Here is a 26,796-nt window from a genome sequence, read left to right on the forward strand (position 1 = left end):
TAAAAATCATTTTGAAGGCACTTCTATGTCTGGATTGTGGATTTCACCAAATTTTTGCCCTTTTCTTCCTAAATGCCTTCTCCACTGTATCTGCCTCCTTGCTCATGCTTGTGGTCACTGTGGCCAAGGGGGAATTGTGGATCTTGTGAACAGATAGTTTTTTGCTTCAGGAGAGCATGTTTGGGCCAAGCAAGTGGCATCTACCTGTTCTACTTGCCAGTAGTTTAATGCAAAATCTAACATACCTCAGCTGCCTGTTCAGCAATGCTGAAAGGCCAAAAGTCGCTAACTATTTGGAGTCGTTGCGAGGAGACTTGCCTCCTCCAGAAGCAGCTGACAGCCAGGCAGCCAAAGCGTATAGTGACAAAGGATGATGTGTAGCCCCTCTCCACTTAGTCCAAAGATGTTCTACTTCCTCTTGGAAAATTTCTGCATGAGGTGTCATCCATTTGGTGTTCCAGACCCTTCACTTGAACAGTCTGAAGAAGGGCAGCAAAAAATAATTTTCAAGCCCTCAAAGACTTTTAAGCCTGAATATTTAAATAACAACAACAACATTTAATTTATAGATCGCCCTTCAGGACAACTTAACACCCACTCAGAGCAATTTACAAGGTATGTTATTACTCTCACAACAATCACCCTGTGAGGCGGGTGGGGCTGACAGAACTCTGAGAAGCTATGACTAGCCCAAGGTCACCCAGCTGGCTTCAAGTGGAGGAGTGGGGAATCAAACTTGGTTCTCCAGATTAGAGCCCTGCCGCTCTTAACCTCTACACCAAACTGGGTGTATCTGGCCTTTGTAGGGCTGGCTGGTAGTGGGTTTTTTGTGTTTAAGTGATTTGTTTGGGGGCTTATCCTGAGGAGGGTTGTTCTGATCATCAAAAGACTGGAGCAAGAAACAAACTCCATACTTTCACTCTCATTTAAACTGGCTACAGAATTGAGTTAATCTGACTGTTGGGTTTGCCATGAGATATACCTTATGATAGCAACTATGTTTGTTGTTCCCTTAAATGCGAGTGAAATGGCTGATTCCCAACCATTCCCTTGGAAAACTGAAAATAGCACCTGGGATACCTTAACAAAAAGCTTTTATACTGTAAAACCCTCCATAGGTAATGGGTGTTTGTAGAAATTGCATTTTTTGTGAGAAATTGCATCTGTCAGTAGAAGTTTCTTTGGTTCCCTGGAATCACTATAACAGACTACTCTCAGGAAAATAATTGACAGGGCATATGGAATCAGATCTGTGAGCAATGTTACACAAACTCCACTGATAGTTATTGGGGGCTGAACTCAATCTATCTTCCTTGAAATTTCTGTAAATGACCCTGTTAGTTATCTAATGTTATCCATGGGTTAGTGACCACCTCTGTCATCCAGCCAGGTTGGCTTTCCAGAAATGACACCTTCCTTTCCTCCTTTCTCTCCTTTTATGCTTCCCCTGGACAGTGGTGTTTTTACCTCTTCCAACTGCACCTTAGTTTATGGAGATGTCTTTTACTGTATAATAGTTTGGCAAGGAACTCTCACTACCTTTCCTTTTCCATTATCTGATTATTATGCTTCTGATTGGCCTTCAAACTCCAATTTCAATTCCTATCATGGAATATTTATATAGGGTAAGACTGCTTTAGTTGGACATTATTTTGTTTGTGGGCCCAGAACCTACAAGAGGTTCCCTAAAAACTGGTATAGATCTTGTTTCCTTGCCCGTCTTCTCCCTCACCCATCAGTTCATAGTCAGTTTCCAGCAAGGAAGGTTTGAAATTATTGAGATCTTGTCCAGTTCTGAGCCATTAAAAAAATACACTGCCTTTACTGATGCTCAACATTTTGGAAGGGTCATGTTACTTGTGTATGGTTCATAGATGCTGCCCTCCTATGTCTGTAAGCAGTAGTTGAGATTTTAGCAAATGAGACTGCCCTCGCCCTGAGCTCGCTTGTGGGAAGGGCAGGTTAGAAATGTTGTTGTTGTTGTTGTTGTTGTTGTTGTTGTTAATAATAATAATAATAATAATAATAAATGCTAAAGAACTCTACCAGACTAGACTATGGTCCTACAAAATCGCATGGTCTTAGATATGCTCACAGCAGTTCAAGGAGGCACTTGTGTGTTGGAGGAAACAAGTGTTATATATACATCTCTACTAATTTTGATGCCATTGAATCTCATGCTAATCATATTGCCCAGGTTGCCTCCTTCCATCAGGATACTTCAATGAGCATGTGGGATTCCCTCTGGTCTTTGCTTCCCTCTGCTACCTGGTTGAGAAATCTCCTAATGGGTTTATAGTTATAATCATTATATGTTTGATTCCACTGTGCTGTTGCCTGCAGAGTGGTATTTTCTTATTGTCCTGGTGCCATGTACATCCTAAACCTCTCCAACAAATGACTCTACAACATTGCCAACATGTCATCTCTCCTGAAGCCAAAACAAATTTGTTCCAGCAATATTCCACTCTTGCAAAGACAGTTCCATAAGGTGTTGTAATGAAGCTGAGGCTTCACTGCAACAAAAGGGGGAACTGTCCTTAGAAATTTAATTATGGCCCTGATATAAGTCTAACGTAGAGTCTTAAGTGCAAAAGCAAAGGCCGATTCCACACCACCTTACCTCCCGCGTTTTTTCCGATATTATTGCGTCATGTGCGAGGGCGCAATAATCACCCGCATGTTCACATCACCTTCTGACTTCCGTCTTTCTTGTGCGATGCCACGATCACATCCCCTCAATAAAACCCGCAATGAATGCGCGGGGGGCGTGGTTTTGCTGTGAAAAGTCTTGTGCCTTTTTTTTTTTTTAAATCAAGCGGTCGGTATACCGACACGATACTATCCTGTCCTGTCGAAACCACACCCCGTTAATTGGCGCTGATTGGCTCTTTTTCCTACCACCATCGATAGTCTGCAGTGATTGGCCCCCTGTTTGGGTGGGCAATTTTGAAATGTTTTTTAATGCTGGGTCCGTGGAGTTTTTATCTCTGTTGGTAGTAGGTGGATTTTTGGATTGCTCATCATGGCTCCTCATGAAACCATTTGATTAAGGTGGGTGATCACCTGTGATCGGGAGGCGTCACCCACTGCGGACCCCTGTTGCCCCACTACATGACACGGGTTCCACGATGGGCAATCAACATCCTGGTCCATCCTATGCAGCATTCTCCCCAGCTTTCATCTGGAGATCCACTCTTGCAACATGACGGAGCAGTTGAGCCAAAAGCTGACATGACAGCTGGCACAGAAAAATGTTACGGTCCGTTCTTATTCCGGGTAGGTACATGGTGGTTGACTGAGTAGCGGTGTCGGCATACCAATGAATTGCCCTTCCTTTTTTTCCTTTAAGTGCGGGGGCAGGGCCACAGAGATGAGGGGTGCAGATTGATTGGCTGATGCTTTAGGGGATGGACGATTTAATGAGCTAATAGCGCGATGAAATCTCAGTGGTCTGCTGCGACGCCGTAGCGGTACCATTACGATTTTTTTTAAAAAACGTGTGAACAGAGGAATGTGTAGTGCGGCGGCGGCGAAAAACTAGCGCTAAAACTAGGTAGTGTGGAATCGGCCAAAGTTAGCCTGTTAAATTGTCAACAATACGGTAGCTGTCAATCTTCCTATATAAGGAGATATACCAGGCTTATATAACAGGCTTAAGGGTAAAACACCCCGTAAAAAGTCTGCCAAGAAAACGTCATGATGCGACGTCCCCCCATGGGTCAGTAATGACTCGGTGCTTGCACAGGGGACTATGTTTACCTTACCTAAGGGTAAAACAGCAACATTGGTGTTAATGTTCACTCTCCCATATTTGGAGATAAGCTGTGTTGTAAGTTTTCAATTGGTTCTGTTTCCACTCTTTCAGTTGCAAAAGGACATAAAAAGTTGTATGTTGCTCTGTGCTTCTGTGGGGGAGACTCCCAGAACCCATGCACGTTAAAAATAAAGCTTTTTGGTTTCAAGGAACAGAGCAGCTGTTTCCAGGTTCAGTCCACCAGGGATAGCCCAGCTTGCCTAAACAAATAGGTTCTCAGAACATTGGACTATTCATATAAGCTTCATGGTGCAACTGTAACAGGTATTACAAGTTTAGAAACTTAACTATGACTATTAATCACCTGTATCAGGGTAATATGTTCCTTACGCTATTTCTCAAAGGCATTCTAATCTGTGCTTGAACAATTTTGGAAAAAGGCAATTCATGGGGTGAGCCATTGTGAACAAGCTTGTTCTTGCCATTTTATGCTTGTTGTGTGGAGAGCACAGCCTAAATACATATTTCGCTGATCAGAAAGACTGCAAAAGAACATAAGAAATACAGTAATATTGTAGGAATGGAGGGTCTAATGGGTTAAAAGTAGCAAATGTGATGTTTACACAGAACAGAGTAAGCAAATATACTTTGTAAATAAAATGAAAATTCTGCATCCTATATACATTATGTATGTTGTACCATATATTCGCATAACTTATGCTTTTGCTAATCATGGGGAAACCCAAAGAACAATATATGGCACAAAACCCCCTGGGAACAGGATCCTTAATTAGTTCTGGGCTTCAAACACCCTGACGACACATTCAGTTCTGTAGAGTGTGTAGTAATCTGGCAGCACGTCTTACAGGCCAATGCGTCTTGATGTGCCAGAGGCCTTGCTTTATATGCTCTCACTGTCTGAGGCTAGATGGGTAGCAACCCAGGAAAATGGCCTTCTCAATCAAGGAACCAAAATTTGGAACTCTTCCAGGGAGAGTTACCTGTCTCCATCTGTCCATTATCTTCCACCACCAGATGAAGACTTTTCTGTTTAGTTTGGCATAAACTCAGTGCCCCTCCTTTCCGGTTGTGTCTGTATGTTTTTATTTTGCCGTTAAATATTTATTCTTCCACCGCCATCTTACACTCCAATGTGTCATGTTAATCTGTTAAGTATTTATATATACAATTTAAATACTGTTTTAAGGTTTTAAATGTTCTAATGTCTGCTCTTCACTATTTTGGGGACCATATTTGGGTGGAAAGGCGGCATATAAATGTTTTAAATAAAATAAATAAAACACATCATTATCTCAACAAAGCCATCAATCTTGACTGCTGTGGTACCAAGAACCTAGAAAAGTCAGTTCCATCCCAAGTTACCTACAATTGGACCTAGTACTCTACAGCAGTACTAAGAGATTAAAAAGCCAAGGCTAACTTGGCACAAGTAGGGGGTGGGAGCAGACACAAATGTGTCATCTGTTTTTGGTGCACTGCACACACAGTTGACCTTTATAGACTTCCTGTCTTTCACTGCCTACCATTCTACATTAGCCCCCAAGCTGTATAACCTGGCCCCTGGACTGACTCTGCTAGCAAACCAACAATAAGTAATATGGGAATATGTGCAAGCAGTGTAGTGCCCCATGGAAGTAATACATTGTGTACCACAGGTATACCTGGATATTCTTGCTACTTTGGTCTTTCAACCTACTCCAGCATCTTTCTCGGCTCTACCTCTAATATACTAAGAATGGCAGCAGTCACTCAACTGAGCATGGTAAGCAAACATCTTGCAGAAGGCCACCATCAACTGAATGCAAATGTTGCATAACGGAGGGCATCCATCCATATGATGTTTGACTTCTGCATAATTTAAGTGAATACGGTTCTTCAAAGCACATTCCTATGGGAATAAAAGCTGCCATTTCTACAAATAAGTACAGCAATCCTGAGTTCATAATGAACATATTAATGCACATTAATGCATGCCCATTAATATCATTCAGGTCAACGAGCTCAAGTTTTCACAGAAGACAGAATCTATTTTATAATATTACACAGAGAGAAAGAGCACTCTGATTATTCAAAGTGCATTAAAGAGTGCCAGCATGGTGAAGAGAGCCAGCATAGTGCAATGGTTAGAGTGTCAGACTAGGATGAAACATAGGACTGAATCCCAGATTTGCTGTGGAAGCTCACTGGATGACTTTGGGCCAGTCACCTACTCTCAACCTAACATACCCCACTTTGGGTTCCCATTGGAGAGAAAAGTGAGGAGCAAGTGAAGTAAACATGATATGGATGACCAACTACACTAGAGTAAGAGAGCTCAACCAGAGCAGTTTGATTGGATGAAGGAGCTCTTGCTTAAAAGGAGTGTTTGATAACTGAACTACCACTGGGCAATACTTCTGCCTTCAAAGATATGTTTCTTTTCTGGGTCATATAGTTTTCCAGCATCCTAATTAAAATGACGGTACTTTCTTACCAACAACAGCCAAAGTAAAAACAGAGATTTAGTAATACATCATAAAATATTTTTGCCCTTTGCCCAAGATATGTAACATTTTCAATTTGACTTTGGGGGGAAAAAACACGTGTGAACACCATTTGAACTACTGAACACTACTGCATCAACACTCACTTCTTTATCCTTTCTCCAAAGGAAGCCACTTCATCAAGGATGTTCTGGACACTGACACACACTTCCTGGATGGCATAGAGCTTATTCATAAATCCTTTCTTTTCGCTGTCCTAAGGATTAGGAGAAGGAGGTAAAATCAGCAATCACATGAAAGTTTGTTGCTCATACTGGAATTATTATAGTTTTCCCTAGAAACACATGGAGGTCATCATGAAAGTAAACTGAAACAAATGTTGAATACATATTGAGGAACTGGTTAGTTTTCTGTTCTTTGAATGTACATGAAGGATATATAAAAAGAGTACACCATAGTGAACAGCTTCATCTGTCACTGTATCAATTTCTTAAATATAAGTTCCAATAATTCAGTAACCTGGTTTATTATTATATGTTAGGGATGCCAATTTCATTTCCTGTGCACTTTTGGAAAGAGATAATCATCAGTCTATTACTATCTCACATTTCTGAAATGTGTTTTGTGCCGTTGGCAGGAATATATATCTGCATTTTAAAATTATAAAAGCTTCTTTGGAAATATAATCCTTAAAAAACTAGCCAAAATCTGGGTTTAAAAAAAAACTATGGGGTTTGCAATGGTTTAAACAAGGCTTCTGTACTTTCTCCCATAATTTTATAAAGGACTGTCACTTGGTTTTTAAATTATGGAAAATGTGAAGTGTAAAGTTTTTTTTTTAAATTAACAACTTGAGGACAATGTGTGATTCTGGGTAGGTTAGGATGAGCAGATCCAAAACTGACTTTCATTGCTGGCCTGTGCAGTGCAATTATTGCGGTATTATTCCAATGAAATCTATCCCTTATCAGAAATGAAGTACTAATAGGTGGAGTCAAAGTTTTTTTTTTTAAAAAAAAACGATTGCCCCATTTCTCTCTCCCATTTTTGACATCATTACTTCTCCCTTAAGACCCTACCCCTAAGGGGACACTGGTCAAAACACGAAACATTTATTGTGGAGATATTGTGGATATATACACTTGAAAAATTCAAAACCACAAATGATTATGAATTAGTCATTAAATTATTAGAAGAACTGTCTGTCATTATTCCTTAATTTCTTTTCTAATACTTAATATCTCATTAGTTAAAAATAAAATTGGCAAATTTCTGCATTCCTTTTCTGTGCAAACCAAGAAGTAAATCATCATATAACATTTAATCATCCAAGTGTTCCTCATGATAATGGCAGAGATCAACATTTGCTGTAAAGACAAGGAAAGAATTTAGCCACAGAAGACAAACTAGCTATAAATCAGCAGTCAAAGGATAGCTATGTATGGTTGAACTATTTGTAATGATTCACCATACATTTAAAAAACATACATTTTGAGGAATGACAGTTGCATTATTTTCCTAGATTATCCATTAGAAATGGTTTTCTTTGTGAAAATCCTCATCTAGCAAACAAAGTTCTTCACGATCCCTGCTACTTCGATCACAGTCATCAATATGTGACATAACTAAAACTAGAACTAAAACATTTCCTTAGTGTTTATTGCATTCAGGGGGAAAAAATCATTTGGATGTGCTATATACAGTAGAGACGTCCTAAAATGCTACAGCTGCAAACCCCTAGGATACAGAGGCTCTTATTTAAATATGTTGCTGCTGTGTAATCTTTACAAAAAATCTGACTATAGACTGTGAATTTATTGTTAGGATAATTACTAAGCAAACAATAATCCAACCTTAAATCTCAACTGCTTTCTGTTCCCACTTATGCCTCTTAAGTTTTGATTTCCAGATTTCATCATATCTTGATTCATCATCAAATTTTGTGTGGAAAGAATGCTATCAGAATAACAAAAACAATACCCTTTCTTATATCTCTACAGCTCAATAGGGGGATCCTGAAGCTATTTTTCTTCACAAATATTTTAACAAGACAAACTTGTGCCTTCTTGAATGCACATCTGCTCTAAATCATCGCTTTTTAAAGGAAAGAGCCACTACACTCTCTTCTGTCCTATTGCAACCCTCCTTCAGAGTTTAAAGGAAATGTGTTGACATATTCTGAGGCTAGCACAGACAAAACAGCATAGGAAAGAGGAGGCAGCCAGAAGGATAATGGTTCAGCTTTTCTTAAACTAATTCCACATGCCCCATGAACCTTTAACTGTTTTTTATTTCCTGTTCCAAAGATTTCTACAAAAAATAGTTTGAGATAGAGAAAAGCTAGTTTCCCCCAGGAAGGTGCTATGTTAGCAAGTAGAACATGTGAGCCACCTTTAGTGAACTAAAGTCCTTAACAATCCATTTTTCAAACACTACTGGTATTTCCTGTCCAAACAAAGATGGACTGTGACTGGAATCAATTTCATCATCTATATGGCTACAATTGCCAACTTTCTGGAAATGATTGTCTTTTGAAGACTGGGTAAAAGTGCAAACAACAGTTTCATGGGTACTTAATTTCCATTGTATGTTTGTGTACGATAGGTTTAACAAAAGCAAGATATTTGGGGCAGGGAAGTAGACTGGCATAAAGCATTAAAATTGTCAAGTTCATCTTATTTCTTTGACTTGAGTTCACAAAAAGCAAAAGGTAGTTCCGCAGGCTTTTTGGTCTGTTTCTTAAAGTACTACAAAGTAAACTTTAGAATGTGGCATAATATACTGCATATTAGACAAATATACACTGATCTAGGATGATTTTCAACACAGTGAGAATATAATAGAGGCTACTTAAATAATTCTAAAATAGAATAATCTAAGGAAAAATTCCAAATGTTTGTAGTTTGCCAATGTTCTGAATGAACTTTCTGATCCTTCTTCCATTCTCTTGAGCCATAATTATACCTGGAAATCAGTGTTATGACTATTCCTTCAGGTTAGCTACATTTGTGTATGTGAATCAGTATACTAAAAATAGTGAATAAGAGCAAATGCACATAATTGGAACAAAAATCTTATTTAAAACCTCATAGATCAGTTTCTAAAAATACAAATCTCAAGAATTCCAAATTCTAACCTAGGCTTTAGTTTAAGGAAGTATATAATATAAGGTTGTCAGGATCCCTTACCCTCCCAGCGGGAGCGGAGGAGATCTGGCTCTTACCGCCTTCTTCCCTCCTGTATTATTCACTCTTGCATGCTTTTCACACACGGTCCCACAGCTGCATGGTGATGTCACCATGCAGATGCAGGCTGATCTGGGCCTCAAATGGGTCCAAATCGGCCTGTGATGAAGTACAGGAGTGCTCCCGAGGTGGTGCAATGATGTCAATGATGTCATCGCACTACAGTGAGAGTGCATGCAGGAGGCTCATTCCTATGCCTTCCTCCCACACCAGTCAGGTAAATGGAGGTGGGATGGATGGTGAAAGCGGGGATCCCCCACCTCCACCAGGGGAATGGAATCTCTAATATAACATATACATCTACTAAACAGATGCAAAATATTATTTAGAAAGTTTAAATCATTCTGATTTTCTAAATAAATAAATAGCTCATGTACCCATTCATCAAGAAAAAACAGATACTTATATAACTTACATAATTTACAGTTTCTTACACAATACTGAGTTATACTGAAAAGCTCTTAGCTCAGTCCAGTCCTAATGCCATATTTGTACAAGCAAATATACAAAGAAGGCATTCATAGTACCCATCTGAAGTCACCAACAATGAATTTGCAGATATGTTTCTCTAGCAATGCACATATTCAGATTGTACAGAATTTCAGTACAATATCAGATTTTACTAGCTGCAAGTATGCTTTAGTATTCATAAAGAAGGAGAATGACATTCAAAGGTGCCTTGTTCACAATGCCTATTTTGAGTAGAGTTGGAACACTTCATTTAATCATCTTAATAATTTGCTAACAGTTCAAAATGACTAGAATTTAAAGTAGTTTTGTGTCTGCATGATGGCGACACTCAGAATAGCAAATGGCTGGACAGCTGCTGGCAGTTACTGGCCTGCTTGGTTTACCTATGTCCCAGAGTTATCATCATAGTCAGATCATGCACTATTGAAAATCAGCTACTTAAACATACAGTCAGTCATATTAGAGTATTTGTGATCTGGACCCAAAGAACACTGAGTCACCCAGGTTAAATGGGCAAGGTTTCAGCTGGCTTTAAACTCTTATTTTTGAAATGATTTTATTTTTAAACCAACATGAAAGATAAGGGATGGAGACAAAGGAAATGAGGTGGCATTGAGCATGTGCAGATTAATTTTTCAAATCAATTTTGAATGTCTGAAGGGAAAAGTTAAATACTTTTGTTTGATGGTGGTAGTTGTAATTGAGAAACAAATTTGCTACCTAAATGGAGGGTGAAGGAGCATCTCTGACTAACTGCAAGTTTGCTTCCAGGTACAATTAAGGTAATGATAACAAAGGAAGTAACACTGACAGAACTGAGGTTATTGAGACTAAGAGAAACCCTGTTCTGTGGCACTGTGATGTAGACCCAAAGTTATTTTTTAAAACAAATCAGTAACAAGGCTGGTTTAATAGACTGAAGTCCACGTTCAGCACAAGAGGGACAATTTAAGTACTCTGTTTGCTGGGTAATAGAAGACAGTAAGCTTAATTATGATTTTGAGTGTGATAAATGCCTGCCAATGAGAATGAAACAAGCCAAGATTTCCAGAAAGATGAAGCATCCCTCTAATGACATATTGTGTACAAACCTGAGCAGAAGAGCAGATGTGTTATTTACAGGGCCTAAATAAGATATACATAATAGTTAGATAGAAATGGGCTTTGGAACATGAATGGGCACTTACAGCTCATAAGTCCTGAGAACTCCAGCTTTAATTTTATTTTTATTCTGCCTTTTCTCACATGTACTCAAAGCAGTTTACAATAAATAAACTCTGATATAAAATACACTTATTATGGAACAAGCATAACATTAAAAATATTTTTTTATTCTACAGATCCCTATATAATAAGAATAGATACTTTTACACTATTTGAGAAAGAATTATGAAGGACTGTGGGAATCAGAAAATCCTGATTCTGTCCACAGATGATCTCCTCTGTTTTGGAGAACAGAGATCTGAAGAAGAGTTCTCCTGGTTGATTGGGTGAAAGAGTGAAGCTGAAGCAAGCAGTGTGGGGATTGAAAGCGCCCCGTTCCGTGCAGCTTGCAAGCTTTTTAAGTTTAACCCCGCACTGCTTGCTTCAGTTGATGGGTGGCCCCGCTGATCAGCTGAAGCAAGTGGCGCAGGGTTTGCCACATGCAAGCGGTATGAAAAGGGTGGCTTTCAAACTTCCCAAAGCTTTTTGAAGCGATCCAAATCACTTCCGAAAGCTTTGATTCGATATTTCCTAATCAGGCCAGCAATGCTGGGCCCGATTTAAGAATCCTGAATCTTTCCTAATTGGGCCTGATTTGGGTTTTTTTTTCTGAATCAGAATCCTAAATTGCACGCCCCTAGTGCAAAGTCTAGCCTTTTAGCCAGGAGGCCATTTCCGTAGCCTAAATTGTTGCCATTGAGAGTTGTACTAGAGGTAGCACAGGGCTGTAGTGATGTAGCATCATTAACAGTAAATAAGTTAAGGCTTTCTCACTCTGTTTAATATAATAAGGGAACAGGGACCAACAATGTAAACCATCTGTCCTAAACAGGCATGTCCCGCTTTGAGCGGGACATGCACTTTGGGTATAAGTTGGTACTGGGATGTTATATGCTGTTGTCTTCAGCCTGGTAGGAGCAGCATTGTGGATCAGATGGAAAGATTCTTTGGCTTGGCCCCAGATGCAAGTTAAAACCCAGACCTGTTCCAGAAGAACTGTGGGGACTAATACAGGAAGTTTTTGGTTGAGTCGCTTTCTCCACACTGCACATCTCCTTGGTTATAGGTTCTGTGTCTGGCCACAGTTTGCACTGGCAGAATGGTCCTACGGTCTTCATCTGGAGCCATGGCCAGGTGCCACCAGGCCTCCCTGAATGGAATGAGAAGTCGCTCCCCAAGGCCCTGTGTGGCCACTAGATGGCTAGTTCTTTTAGAGGCCCTTTATGTGCTCTGAGGGACCATGATTCAGTGGTGGAATACCTGCTTGGCATGCAGTAGGTCCCAAGTCATTTCCCAGCCTCTCCTTGGGCATGCTCTTGGAGTCAGTGACCTTGCAGCACAGGGCTTCAGGTCCTGCCAGGTCAAGTGGAGGTCCTATATTAGTCAGCAGGGGAAGGGAAGGTTATTTGCCCATAGTCAGGAGCAGGCTACCATTCATGCCCAGTTCAAGCCACCTCAGCCTTTTCCATTCACCCTCATCACCTGGATTCTCTACTCATCCACACAGTTGCACCCCCCCCCCCCACACACACAATTACAAGTAATTTCTACTCTTTAGTTTTGATCCAGTTGCCTCGGCTTTCCTGCTGCAGACTGAAGGGAAGGGAAGGGAGGGGCTTGGCTTGGCTCATGTGTCCTTTTCTCATGTGTCCAGGGTAATGCTGATTTTCCTCTAGGCCCGATTGGCCAAGGGAACCTAGAGATTTTTTGCCTCCTCTGGATGCTGAGCAGGTGTCACAGGAGGAACGGGGGGGGGGGGGAGGTAGCTGTGAGTTCACTGCACGGGGCAAGTAGTTGATCAGATGACCCCTCAGGTTCCCCGCCCCAGCTTCACCCAGATCTGGGGCCCGCTTGCCAGGTTCCTGCACCCAGACCATAGGCAGGCGACAGGCAAGTGCAGATGGATCATACATTCATCAGATTTGAGGCCTTCCCTCATTTCTCTCTTTTGAAGTTCCTCAGATTGGTGCAAATCAGTCCTGATCCATAGGCACAGTAGACACAAGGGCCTGATCCTGTCTGGGCCAAGAGCTCAGAGCTCCCCCACCCACATGACTTTTAAAGTGCTGAAACACCACAGGAGGCCTGTATATACCTCAGAATTTTAAAAGTTGTGCAGGCGGAAAAGCTTTGCACCATAGGCCCGATAAAGATTGGATGTGGCATTTTAAAAGCACTTTAAAATGGCGACAGTAATCATGTGGTGGCTACACATTCACTATCATATTTAGTTTGGCTCTAAATTTACTTTTGAAATAAGACGTGAATCTGATTTTATCCCTTATTTCATCACAATCTTAAGAGTGTACCCTGTCGCACAGCATATTTGAAAAGGTGTCTCAGAAAAATTTGATAAAGACTTGCAAATGTGCTGCAAGTCCTCATTCTAGGAACTGTACAGATTTGATTCCCCCTGCATAAGCAGAGGAGTTAATGTGCCATAGACAGAATGCAATACAAGCTATTTTAGTTTAGCTCTAACTTTCATTTTTTTTCCACAATGGTTGTACTGTTTGGGCCCTTGTAATAATGTTTTCCCTCCCAAAAGTTGTTATACCTTATTCTAGAAACTCACACAAAAGAAATTACCATCGGCTATAATGCAAGAATTCAATGAAAGAACTCGTTTTCAGTATTTGTCAAGTGGGTTTTGTATTATTTATTGTCTAGTAAATAAAATTTAAATGTTTTTTTCAGCCTTGATTACAAACTATCTACTCATTTTCATTTCAACAGCAAGGAATAAAAGCTGCCATCATTTGATGTATTTTCCTGCTCTACTTTTTGTACCTTCTTTCCATGGATTTCATTATATCTACTGGAGGCATACATTGTCAGATCTAGGGCACAGCAATACTAAGTAAGCAGAGGAAAGGGTGAATTTTTTATCATCCTTGTAACAACTGGAATGGAAATACAACATGCTAGCCCATTGACACCCTCCTCCCCTTCTTCCACAGACAACAATTTAAGAAAAATACCTGGTCTTCCATAGCCTAATAGTTTGCTAGCACTTTATTAAATGCACATATTAAATGCACACACACAGTTCCAAGATGCTCATACAAATTCCAGAGTGATAGCCATTAGGAGCCCAGTGGCGCAGAGTGGTAAGGTGCAGTACTGCAGCCCAAAGCTCTGCTCACAACCTGAGTTTGATTCTGACCAAAGCTGGGTTCAGGTAGCTGGCTCAAGGTTGACTCAGCCTTCCAAGGTTGGTAAAATGAGTACCCAGTTTCCTGGGGGTAAAGTGCAGATGGTACATCACAGCCATCTGGACTCTGAGAAGGAAAGGGGCCTGCAGCTAGAAGAGTACTCTTGGAATATACTTGGAAGGCAATGATGTCGACAGAAGGCCCCTTTCCAGTCACCTACACAGAGTGTGCCATGTTTGTTTTCCTCCCAGAAGAAAAGATGGACTTCACTTGTCAGAAGTGTAAGCTGGTCAGGCTTTTGGAGGAGAAGATTCAGAGCCTAGAGGAGAGGATCACCACCGTTCAGGAAATCAAGGAAGGGGAGGATTTTATTGAGAAGAGCCTGGGGGCTCTGCACAAGCATGAAGAAATAAGTTCAAGAGAAGAAGGAAGAGTCTCCTTCTGAGCCTCCTCTCAGTTTTGTAGTACAAACTGGAAGATGTGGACTAAGGTGACGCTCTGGTTTACTGGAGTTCAAGAATCATTTTGAGATCAAAAAGGGGATTTCAAAGAAGAAGTGATAACAGCGGGGGCCTGCCTGAGTAGGACAGATCAAACAAAGGTACAAGACTACACGTGCATATATACCAATGCTAGAAGTATGGGTAATAAGAAGGACGAGTTTGAGCTTCTCTTGCAAACAGACGCTATGATATAGTAGGAATTACTGAGATTTGGTGGGATGATTCCCATGACTGGAATGTGGTAGTGGATGGGTACAAGTTGTTCAAGAAAAACCGGAGGAGTAGAAGAGGAGGCGGAGTAGCATTGTATGTAAGGAATGGGCTTGATTGTCAGCAAGTTCTGGAGAATGTGGTTAATAGCCTGGAAGAAAGTATATGGGTGGAAATAAGGGGAGGAAGAACAAAGGGTATTGTCGTTGGAGTCTGCTACAGACCATCTGACCAAGGAGAGGAAATGGATGCTGCCCTCCTTAAACAGATTGGTAGAGTATCCAGACATCAGAACCTTATAATTATGGGTGACTTCAACTTCCCAGATGTGTGCTGGGAGACAAGCTCAGGAAAGCGACAAGAGTCACGCAACTTCCTGACCTGCGTAGCCGATAACTTCCTTTTTCAAAAGGTGGAGGAAGCTACAAGGGGCTCAGCCATACTAGACTTAATATTAACCAACAGGGAAGAATTGGTAGATGGGGTGAAGGTGGTGGGGACCTGAGGGGGAAGTGACCATGTCCTCCTTGAATTCCAGTTGCTGTGGGGGGCCAAGGAAGTTTGTAGCCAGACTCATAGGTTAGATTTTCGTAGGGCCAACTTCGATGAACTCAGAGGCTTGATGAGAGTCATTCCATGGGGGAGTGTGCTGGAAGGGAAAGGAATGAGTGAAGGGTGGGCCCTTCTCAAACACGAGCTTTTGCAAGCTCAAGCCCTCACTATCCTAGCAAGATGGAAACATGGTAAGGGCTCCAAGAAACCGATGTGGATGTACAGAGAGCTCCAGAATAAGCTAAGGGAGAAAAAGGAAATGTTCAGGAAATGGAGAGAAGGACAGACCTCTAAAGAGGAGTATATGAGGGTTACTAGGTACTGCAGATCAGCCATCAGAGAGGCCAAAGCTCAGTACAAGCTAGGTCTGGCCAGGAAGGCTTGCTACAATAAGAAAAACTTCTACAGATATGTGAGAAGCAAACACAAGGTAAAAGAGGCAATTGGACCGCTGTTGAGAGTAGATGGATAAACACTGATGCAGGACAGAGAAAAAGCAGACAGGCTTAATGACTTTTTTTGCCTCTGTTTTCTCCCTGAAGAACTCAGGCACATCTAGAGATAGTAGAAAATGTGGCAGGACACCTGAGTGGCTAATTGGCATTGACAGAGAGGTAGTGGAGAGGCATCTGGCTGCACTGGATGAATACAAATCCCCTAGGCCGGATGGGGTGCACCAAAGAGTGCTGAAAGAACTTTCTAGAGAACTTGCAGAACCCCTGTCCATCATCTTCAAGGCCTCCTGGAGGACTGGGGATGTGCCACAAGATTGGAGAAGAGCAAATGTTATCCCAATCTTTAAGAAAGGGAAGAAGGATGACCCGGGAAACTACAGGCCGGTCAGTCTGACTTCAGTTGCTGGGAAGATATTAGAACAGATTTTAAAGGGATCAATCTGTAAGCATCTGAAGGACCGCTCAGTGATCCGGGGAAGTCAGCATGGTTTTGTTCCTAACAGATCTTGCCAGACCAACCTGGTTTACTTCTTTGATCGAGTGACCAGCTTACTGGATCGGGGGAACTCTGTTGACGTGATCTATCTGGATTTCAGTAAAGCTTTTGATAAGGTCCCCCATGACATTCTGATGGGCAAACTGGAAGACTGTGGACTGGACTATAGGACAGTTCGGTGGGTAGGGAACTGGTTAGAGGACCGCACTCAAAGATGGCGTTTCATCAGATTGGAGGGAGATGTCCAGTGGGGTGCCGCAGGGCTCGGTTTTGGGCCCAGTACTTTTCAATATTTTTATCAATGATCTGGATGAAGGAGTGGAAGGACTGCTCATTAAATTTGCTGATGATAACAAATTGGGAGGAGTAGCAAACACCCAAGAAGATAGAATTAAAATTCAACAAGACCTGAATACTCTGGAGAAGCGGGCAGCTGTGAATAGAATGCAATTCAACAAAGACAAGTGCACAGTATTCAATCTGGGCCACAAAAATGGGAAGCACAAATACTGGATGGGGGATACACTTCTGGGCAGTAGTATATGTGAAAGGGAAATGGCTGCGAGATCCTGCTCCATGGTTCTAGGAGCCCGCCCCAGCCCCCTCAGATGTGCCAGGTAACACAGGACCATATCCTGAGAGAAGGGCCATGCAGCAGAGCCCCCTGTCTAGGAGGCAAAGGCCAAGAAGAGCCCTGCTGCTGCTGAGTAAGCCTGGAGGGTTGATGGAGCGACAGAGCTAAGTACTCCCTGAATTACTGTACGCCACCAATGAGCCAAAGGTCCTCGAGGAACACTTCCAGGGTGCGACGAGCGATTGGTGCCAGGCTGAAGAACCTCTCCATCTGGAATCAAGACAAGGCGTCTGCAATGCCATTATCTGCACCTGCTAAATGATGGGCTGAAAACGAAATGTTAGCAGAGAGACAAACAAAAAGGAAACGACGTACAAGACCCATGACCCACTCAGAGTGAGAGGATTGCCTGTTGAGCACCCAGACAACCGCTTAGTTGTTGCACCAGAAGAGGACATGCTTGTCCTGAAAGTGCTCCCACCAAACGACCACCGCCACCAGGATAGGGAATAGCTCAAGAAAAGTGAGGTCCCTGAGGATGCCCAACCTGGCCCAGGATGGCGGCCAATACTGGGCGCACCAGCGCCCCTTGAAATTCACCCCAAACCCATGGCTGCTAGAAGCGTCTGAGTAAACCTGTAAGTCAGACCCTAAGTCCCAAGAGCCCTGCCACAGGGAGACCCTGTTGAACCCCACGAGGAAATTGAGCTGGACCCTGAGAGCCTTTTTAATGCCCTTTGTGAGGTGAATGTGGTGGTGGGGAGAAGAGCCCCCCCCCCCAGTAGCACATGCTGTATGTGCACAAAAGGCCTGCCTCACGGAGACAACTCTGCAAAGTTGAAGTGACCAATGATGGACTGTAACTCCCTGAGCATGCATTGCTGTTGGGACAGCATGGCAGAAAGGAGATCCTGCAGGTGCCCCAACTTGTCCGCAGGCAGGTGAGATTGCCAGGCTACAGAATCCTGCTTGATGCTCAGGTACACCAGGTGGGTGGTGGGCTCCTCTGTCTTCTCTTGTGCAAGCAGGACACCCAGGTCATGAGTTAGGCCCTGAAAAGCGCGTAAGTAGTCAGCACAGGCTGAACCCCCGAGGGGCCCTGCAATCAGGAAATCCTCCAAATAGTGAGTGATGTGGGGGTGCCCATGCAGTCCTTGGTTGCCCGTCCTATAAAGCTGCTGAAAGTCTCGAACGCCGTACAAGCGATTGAGCATCCCATAGGCATGGACTTGTCCATGTACCATCCACCCTGGAACTTGAACCACAGCAAGCAAAAATCTAGGGAGTGGACAGGCAGCAGCCAAAAGGCTGACAGTACGTCACAGTTAGCCATGAGAGCCCGAGCAGCAGGCCCATACTAGCCTCACAGCATGATTAAATGAAGCATAATTCCTGGGGGATGGCTTCATTGACAGAGGAGCCCCAAGGGTAGGTGGTGGATGAGACAGTATTCTCCAGGGGCCTTCTTTGGCACCACCCCGAGCAGGGAGACCCGCATGATGGGCAGGGGAGGGGCAGAGAATGGCTCCACAATGTGCCCTGTGGCCAGCTTCATTGCCAGCTCAGCAGACACGATCTCTGGTATCTCCCTGGCTGATTTTAAATTGCCCGATGGAGTGGGGACTTGGGGCCCAGTGAATTGGATGCGAAAGGCAGATAAAAAAACCCTCAGACAAACAAGGAGCAGCCTGCTTGTTGGAGTAATGGGTTAGGAGAGGAAGACAGGCTTTCAGCTTGACAGGATGGGGGCCAAACCCAGGCTCCCAGATGCAGTGCTATTTGCCGGCTGCTGATGCAGCGGTGGTGCTGGACCCTCCCTCCTTGCAGGAGCTGCTACCAGAGGACCAGCCAGAATGAAAGGGCTGGGGGGGCACCATGGGAGCGTGAGGGGCAAGGGTGGGGCCCGAAGAAGGCATCGCAGCTGAAGGAGCACTCCACCATCTCCTTCGTGACCTCTTTCCTATCTCGCTTTGAGGGGGGCGCTCCTCCCATCCTCAGCCTCTGGCCTAATAAGGGAAAAGATGTCCACATAGCAGCCATCTAGGATGCACTCCTGAACCTTATGGGCCAGGTGGATCCCTGGTGGATCCTTGTCATCCATGAAAGATGAGACGTTGGGAGTTATACCATATAACCCATACATTTATATAAGTCAACCAATTTGACTTATATTCCGTATATTACTTTATATAACTATCGTCAAAAGTTATCAATCAATTTGATCCATATATTTCTTCAGATAGACTTATTCAATTTAACATGTTACACGTTTATACCAGAAACAATTTTAATTAGTCGGTCCTTATAGTTAGTTATTTTCTATCCATATTCTATATGTTTTTCTGTATATAACAATCTAACAAAATAGCTGCTTAGACATTTTCATTTCTCTCTCTACCCTCCGGTAAAGTCACCCCCCTCTACATTTCGTCATATTTCAGTAATTCTCGAACTGCCACAGTTCTCTTCCCACCTCCCATTTCTTCAGCACATATTGCTTCAGCTTCCCCCAATCTGTGTTGAACTGTCCTGGGTCCAGATTTCTCAGTTTTCTTGTCATTTTGTCCATTTCGGCAATATACAGCAATTTGTAAGTCCAATCCTCAATAGTTGGCACTTCTTGTACTTTCCATTTTTGCGCATACAAAAGTCTGGCCGCTGCTGTCATGTAAAATAACAATGTTCTATGTTGGGCTGGAATGTTCTCCATTCCCAAGTTCAGTAGCAGGAGTTCTGGGTTCTTATTAATTTGAAATTGTAGAATCTCACTTATTACTTTTATTATTTCTCCCCAGTACTGCCTGGCTACCTCACACGTCCACCACATATGATACAGAGAGCCCTCATGTTTTTTACATTTCCAGCATTTATTAGAAGTGTTCAAATTCCCTAGCGCAATCTTCTTTGGTGTCATGTACCAACGATAGATCATTTTGTAAATGTTCTCTTTGATATTAGTACACGTTGTAATCTTCATTGTGTTTTTCCACAAGTATTCCCATGCCTCCATTGTTATCTCTTTATTAAAGTTTATGGCCCACTTCACCATTTGTACTTTAACTGTTTCATCTTCAGTATACCATTTCAACAGTACTTGATATACCTTGGAAATTTCCTTCTTATCCTCTTTCAAAAGTGTCTGCTCTAGTTCCGAATTCTCTGTTCTTATGCCTCCCTTTACACAATCTGAATTGTAGAGATCTCTGATCTGCCTGTACTGGAACCAATCGTAGTTGGGAGATAACTCGTCCTGTGTCTTTATTTTAAGTTTAGAAGATTCTATTCGGGTTATCTCCTTATATGTTAAACACTGTTGCTCAGTATAGACAGCTCTCGGATCTATTACTTCATACGGAACTACCCACATGGGGGTTCCTTCTTGTAGGAAGTCTCTATACTTCTTCCAGGTTGCATATAGGCTTTTCCATATATAATGATGTAGGAACATAGAGTTCACTTTTACTTTGTCATACCATAGGTATGCATGCCATCCAAATATTTTTTTATATCCCTCTAGGGCCAATAATTTCTTATTCTTCAACGTCATCCAATCTTTCAGCCACACTAGGCAAATTGCATCATAGTAAAGTCTTAAATTGGGTAGTTGCATTCCGCCTCTTTGCTTTGCATCTTGTAAAACTTTCATTTTCACTCGAGGCTTCTTGCCTGCCCAAACAAAGTCTGATATTTTCCTCTGCCATTTTTCAAACTGCTTAGAGTCTCGGATAATTGGTATTGTCTGTAACAAAAACATAACTCTTGGTAACACATTCATCTTAACTGCTGCAATCCTTCCCAGCCATGACAAATTCAATCTATTCCATTTGATCAAATCTTGCTCAATCTGAGTCCATAATTTGTCATAATTGTTTTTGAATAGATCTATATTCTTTGCAGTCAGTTCAATTCCCAGATATTTCACCTTAGTTGTTACTTCACAATCCCTTATTTCCATTAACAGTTGTTGTTTTTGCTTAGTCATATTTTTACATAATATCTTTGACTTCTTTTTGTTGATATAAAACCCTGCCAAATCTCCGAACTCTTTAATCTTCTCTATCACTTTTGGCATATTCTCCATTGGATCTTCCACAATTAACATTATGTCGTCCGCAAATGCTCTAATTTTATAAGAAAAGTCCTTTATTTTTATTCCGCGGATTTCTTCATCTTGTCGTATTTGTATCATCAAAATCTCCAGTACCAAAATGAATAGCAGCGGAGACAACGGGCAACCTTGTCTTGTTCCTTTACTTATAGTCAATTTCTTGGTAGTCTCGTCATTGACCACAATTGCTGCATTCTGGTCTCTATAAATTTCTTTAACTGCTCTTATGAATTTTTCTCCCATTTGTAGCTTTTCCATAGTGGCAAACATAAAGTCCCAGTTCAAGTTGTCAAACGCTTTCTCTGCATCAACAAAGAAGAAACCAACCTCTTTGTCACAACGCTTATCATAATACTCAATAGCATTAATCACTGTCCTTAAATTGTCTCTGATTTGTCTACCAGGTAAAAAACCTGCTTGTTCCTCCTCAATAATTTCCGAAAGCCACCCCTTCACTCTCTCTGCCAGTATCTTCGCAAAGATTTTATAGTCATTGTTAAGTAAGGATATAGGCCTGTAATTTTTCACATTAGTCAGATCTTGGCCCTCTTTAGGGATCAGTGAAATGTTGGCTTCCTTCCAGGTATCTGGAATCTGTTGATCCTTTAATACTCCATTGATCACTTCTTTTAGGAATGGTACCAGTTCATTGGCCATTGTCTTATAAAATTTAGCTGTAAGTCCATCTGGCCCTGGTGCCTTTCCCAAATTTGTTGATTGTATTGCCATTTTTATTTCCTCATCCGTTACTTCATTGTTCAGTCTATCTCTCCACACTTCCGAGATTACTGGGAGCTTCATTTTCTCCAAATATGTCGCTATTGATTCTTTATTGACCTCTTTCTTATTATACAATTTAGCATAAAATTTATAGAAGGCTCTACTAATGGATGTCTGTTCCAAATACGTTTTGTTATCTTCACATATTTTGTTTATTTTCTTTTCCTTTCTCTTTTTCAATTGCCATGCCAAATATTTCCCGGGTTTGTTTGCACCTTCAAACCCTTTTTGCTTCAGTCTTTTAAGATTCCACTCCAGTTCTTTATTGTTCATTGCTGTTAACTGTTCTTGTAATATTTTAATGTCCTGGTAAATTTTCTTTTTCCCCGGTCTCTTCTTTAACTGTATTTCTTTGGCTTTTATTTTTTCCATAATCTCCTGTCTCTTCTCCTCTTTCTTTTTTCTGGCTCTTCCATTTAAGTCCATTAGTATGCCCCTAATTACCGCCTTGTAAGTGTCCCAAACCTTGTTGGTTGGTACTTCTTTATTCATGTTGTATTGTATGAAGAACTTTGTTTCTCTTCTAAGCATCTCCATATTCTCTCCCTCTTGAAGTAAATCCTCATTTATTCTCCATCCTTTCCTTTTGCTCCTTCTCCCCAATTTCCACATAATTGGATTATGATCCGAGCCTACCATCGGCATTATTTCCACTTCCTTAGTCCATAACGCTAAGTCTTTTGAGGCCCAGTTCATATCAATTCTCGATAATGTAAAGTGTCTTGCGGAGTAAAACGTAAATTGTCTACTTTTCGGATTTTGTCTTCTCCATACATCTTCTAAGGTTTCCTGTTGTATCAGTTCAAAAAACAACTTTGGTAGCAATCCTCTTTTCTTTTGTGCAGTTGATGATTTTTTGTCTAACTCCAAATTCGTCACTCCATTGAAGTCTCCAGCCAGTATTATCTGATCATATGAAAGTTCATCTAGTTGCTTCCTTAAGTCCTCAAAGAAGCTTTCTTTTGCTCCATTAGGTGCATAAATTCCAACTACCAGCACTTTCTTTAAATTCCATACGCATTCCACTGCTATAAATCTGGCTTCCACATCTTTCATTACAAACTTTGGCTGCAGCTCCTCTTTAATGTAAAGCACTACTCCTCTTTTTTTCTTATTAGAGGCCGCTGCAAAATCATTGCCCAATTTTTTTGATTTTAGATACTTTACATCTTGTTTTCGAATATGGGTCTCTTGCAAACATACAATATCACATTTTTGTTTTAATAGCCAGTGAAAAATGCTTTTTCTCTTGTTCGGTGAATTAAGTCCATTTACATTCCAAGATATAACTTTACACTCCATAATCATAATCTTGTTGCTGGTAAGTCCTTTTCATTGTCTCTTATAAATCGCTCCATCTCTCGTTCAGATCTGATGCGTCTTTTGGCCCCTCCAAATTCAAAGGACACTCCCTCTGGTAGTTCCCATCTGTACCTGGTTTTCATGTCCTTCAAAATCTGAATCAGTGCCTTATATTTTTTCCGGTCCAGTAACACCGATCTGGGTATTTCCTTCATAATGATAATCGTCTTGCCGTCGATCTCCAATGGATCTTGAAACTGTTTAGTCACAATCTTCTCTTTCATATTTCGGGTCGTAAATTGCACAATCACATCTCTTGGTAGTTTCCTCTGGGTTGCAATTCTTGAGTTTACACGATATACCACGTCCAGGATAGCCACAACTTCCTCCTCCTCCTCCTTCCCCAGGTATTCAGCTAACACCTCCGTCATCTGTTCTTGCGCTGTTTTTCCTTCCACTCCCGGAAAACCGCGAAATCTTAGCTGCTTCTCCATGTGTTTGCTTTCCGCAACCGCCATTCTCCCCTTCATCAGCCTCATCTCTGTTTGTTGCGTGTCAGTTAAATTCTCCACCGCGCCTTCTACTGTTTTAACTCTCTGCTGTGTTCCTTGCAGTTCATTTTGCATTATTTCCATACCTTTCTTTACTTCTGACAGCTCACTTTTCACTGTCTGTTTAACCTCTTTGATCAGCTCCGGTTTAATGTCCTTAAGTTCTTTGATCACTTCTAAGAGTTTTTTGTCTAGATTCTCTATTGCCGATTGCCACTCTTTTTTCGACATCGTGGGGCTTGCCTTGGCTCGCTCCCACGAGTCCGCCCTCTTCCTTAACTCCGTGGCGTGAAATTAAGCGTCTTTTTAATTTTTAATTTAAATGTCCCAGTCTTTTTGCAAAGAAAAAACTTTTAAAGAATCCAAAATGTCGGGCGTCTTTTCTCTATGGTTCTTCTATGGTTTTTGTAATTCAAAATGGCTTACTTCCTCTTCCGCTGAAGCCGCGGCTTTTCCCCTTTCAAAGATGGCGATTCCCTTCTTCCTGCCCTCCGGCAGGGGCCGCTTCTCTCCAGCAACTCTATTGTTATTACGTACTTCCTGTTTCCCGACTTCCCGCAGTAGCTCTCGCGATGGCAGAATTTTCTCACAGCTCCATAACCGCAAGTATTCAAAACAATAGTCCTAATTCTTTAATAACTTCTTTAAACTTAGTCTTTTTTCTGTTTCGACTCTTGCCGAGTCTTCTCCCCGTTATAATTAGCCTGTTGCAGTTTTAAAATCAACTTTTAATCTTTACTTTTAACAATCTGTCCCGTATCAGGAGATAGTGATCTTTACCTTCCCATTCACTTTCCGTGGGTTGTAATCACTGTTTCAATCTTCGTTTCTCCTCCACTCCTCTTTCCCCTGTTGAAGCTTGGGTACGTAGGTCTTATGCCAACCGCATTGGCCCCGAAACTGCCGCAGAGATCTTTGCCGACCTGTCACAGGGTGGGACCTCAAGGGTCGTGAGGGGGCCCGTCGCGTGGAGCCCCCCCTCGCCCGAGATCAACGCGCCCTGAGGTCTTGAGCGTTCTTTGCCTGCTCTCCGCCTGAGAGCAGTCGGCCGCGGGCTGTTTTGCCCCCGCCAGCCGGTTAAAACGGCAGTCCGGTCAGCTCCGCAGTTGGAGCTGCGTCAGACCTCCATAAATCCCAAACCGGAAGTCCAGACCTCCGGGGGATCTCATTCCCCCCACCCCACTTTGGCTTGCTTGCCAGCGCAAGGCCCAAACTGGATTGCTGGGGACTTGAACAGCTGATTCCTCTCTGTGCCACATGACTGCCGCGGTTTCCTATGTGCCTTTCTCCATTTCTTGGTAGGCTGCCACTGTTCCAGGCTGCTGGAACCCCCATTGCTGGGCTTGGGGGATTGCCCCACCGTGCGGCCTCTTGCTGGCCTCCTTCCTCTGGCTGCAGTGCTTGCCCTTGCTCCTGGGACCTCGATAGGCTCCGGAGTAGCCTGAGCTAATCCAGGCCTGGAGTTCCCCAGCTGCTCCACCCTCATAGTGAGCAGCTCAATCGCCTTGCTGATGTCCAGCAAAGTGCTCTTGCCAGGCCTGCCATCCCCCCCCAGCCTTGGCCATGGAGCCTGTTTACTTGCCTCGCCCCCTGGAGACCCATAAGGCCCTTGGAGCCGTGGCCGCAGACTTGACTCCCTGACCACTCACTGAGGTCCACTTGGGAGGCCGTTGGAACTGCAGCCTTGCCCACCCACACCCTGGCTGAGGCAGCTGAGGCTGCTGTGGGTGCCACCTGGGACCAGGAAGCCTTCTGTTGCCTTCCCCACCCTACGCAGCCCAGCGCATAGGCTGGAGAGCCAGCTATGCCTTGGAGGGAGCCCTTGCTGCAGCTGCCTTGGTGCCGTTTGTTCGATGTTTAAGGAGGTGGAGGTGATGAAGCAATGATTTCAGCTAAGGATAAGCCAGCTGAGAGCAAGCGACCAGCCGATTTTGCTGTCCTGGAGGATCCTGGGAAGCCTGACATGGTGGCCACCATGCCTCCTGCCCCACCGCTACCCCGCAATCAACAAACCAACTGCCCAGGTAAGCCTGGGGGCCGCTGCTTCTAGTTCTTGAAAGGATCTGACCAAAGATTCAACAGTATAACTTTTGGTGTTTTAGGTACCACATACCCTGTGATGGCTTCTATTGTTTTGATTACATTCTCCCAGAAGTTTCTTATTTGTTTTCAATAGTACCATCAGTGCATAAAAGTTCCTACTTCACCACATTGCTTCCAATATTTAGGAGAGCTTGTTTTGCTTATATGATGTAATTTAACAGGTGTCAGATATCAGTGCATAAGAATTTTGACTGTTTGCATTTTGATATTGATAATCTTGGCTGTAACGTTCTGAGATCTTTTCCCAGTTATCTTCTGATAGGTCAACGTTGCACTCTTTCTGACAAATTCTTTGATAAGAAAGAATTTTGTTTTCCTGTTTTACTTCCAATAGAATGTGGTATATTTTAAATCAGTCCTTTATAACAACCCATGTCCCAGCTTATCAATCTTTCGAAGTCTGTAAGAGGTTTTATAAGGATTTCTTTTGGTTTTCTGTAAGGTGTTTTACTTGCAGGTATTCAAACCATGGAATTTGTGATTTGGAGTTCTTTTCCAAATGCGCTTTTTCATGTGTATCATTTTCTGCTTACAGATTTTTAAAAAAGATTGAACATTATAACATGTAACCTAGTAATTCACACACAGTGTATACACATAATTTTGTTAGCTTTTAACTGGCTACACAATGAGTTACACTTCATATTCACAGCACATATCTAATAAATGGATCTTCCAGACTGGTTCCAGCAACAGCAAAGGTAAGTGAATATCTTAACTTGATATTTCTTCCTAGCTATCTGGACAGAAATTTCTTCCAACAGACCTATTTGACTGCTGCAGGCCAGGCAAGCGGCAATCTAGGAGGGAGAGAAATGAAAACTTCT

General features: G+C 42.3%; 1 protein-coding gene across 1 annotated transcript in view; it reads right to left on the reverse strand.

Annotated features, from left to right (window-relative positions):
- Window positions 1-26,796, reverse strand: part of MCTP1 (multiple C2 and transmembrane domain containing 1) — a 412,208-nt gene that overhangs the window by 15,327 nt on the left and 370,085 nt on the right. Inside the window, exon 18 of the mRNA XM_054986650.1 lies at window positions 6,408-6,517. Coding sequence (XP_054842625.1) covers window positions 6,408-6,517 — 110 coding nt within the window. The remainder of the gene's footprint in view (window positions 1-6,407; window positions 6,518-26,796) is intronic.

Source organism: Eublepharis macularius, chromosome 8, assembly GCF_028583425.1.
Source record: "Eublepharis macularius isolate TG4126 chromosome 8, MPM_Emac_v1.0, whole genome shotgun sequence".
NCBI classification, from domain to species: domain Eukaryota; kingdom Metazoa; phylum Chordata; class Lepidosauria; order Squamata; family Eublepharidae; genus Eublepharis; species Eublepharis macularius.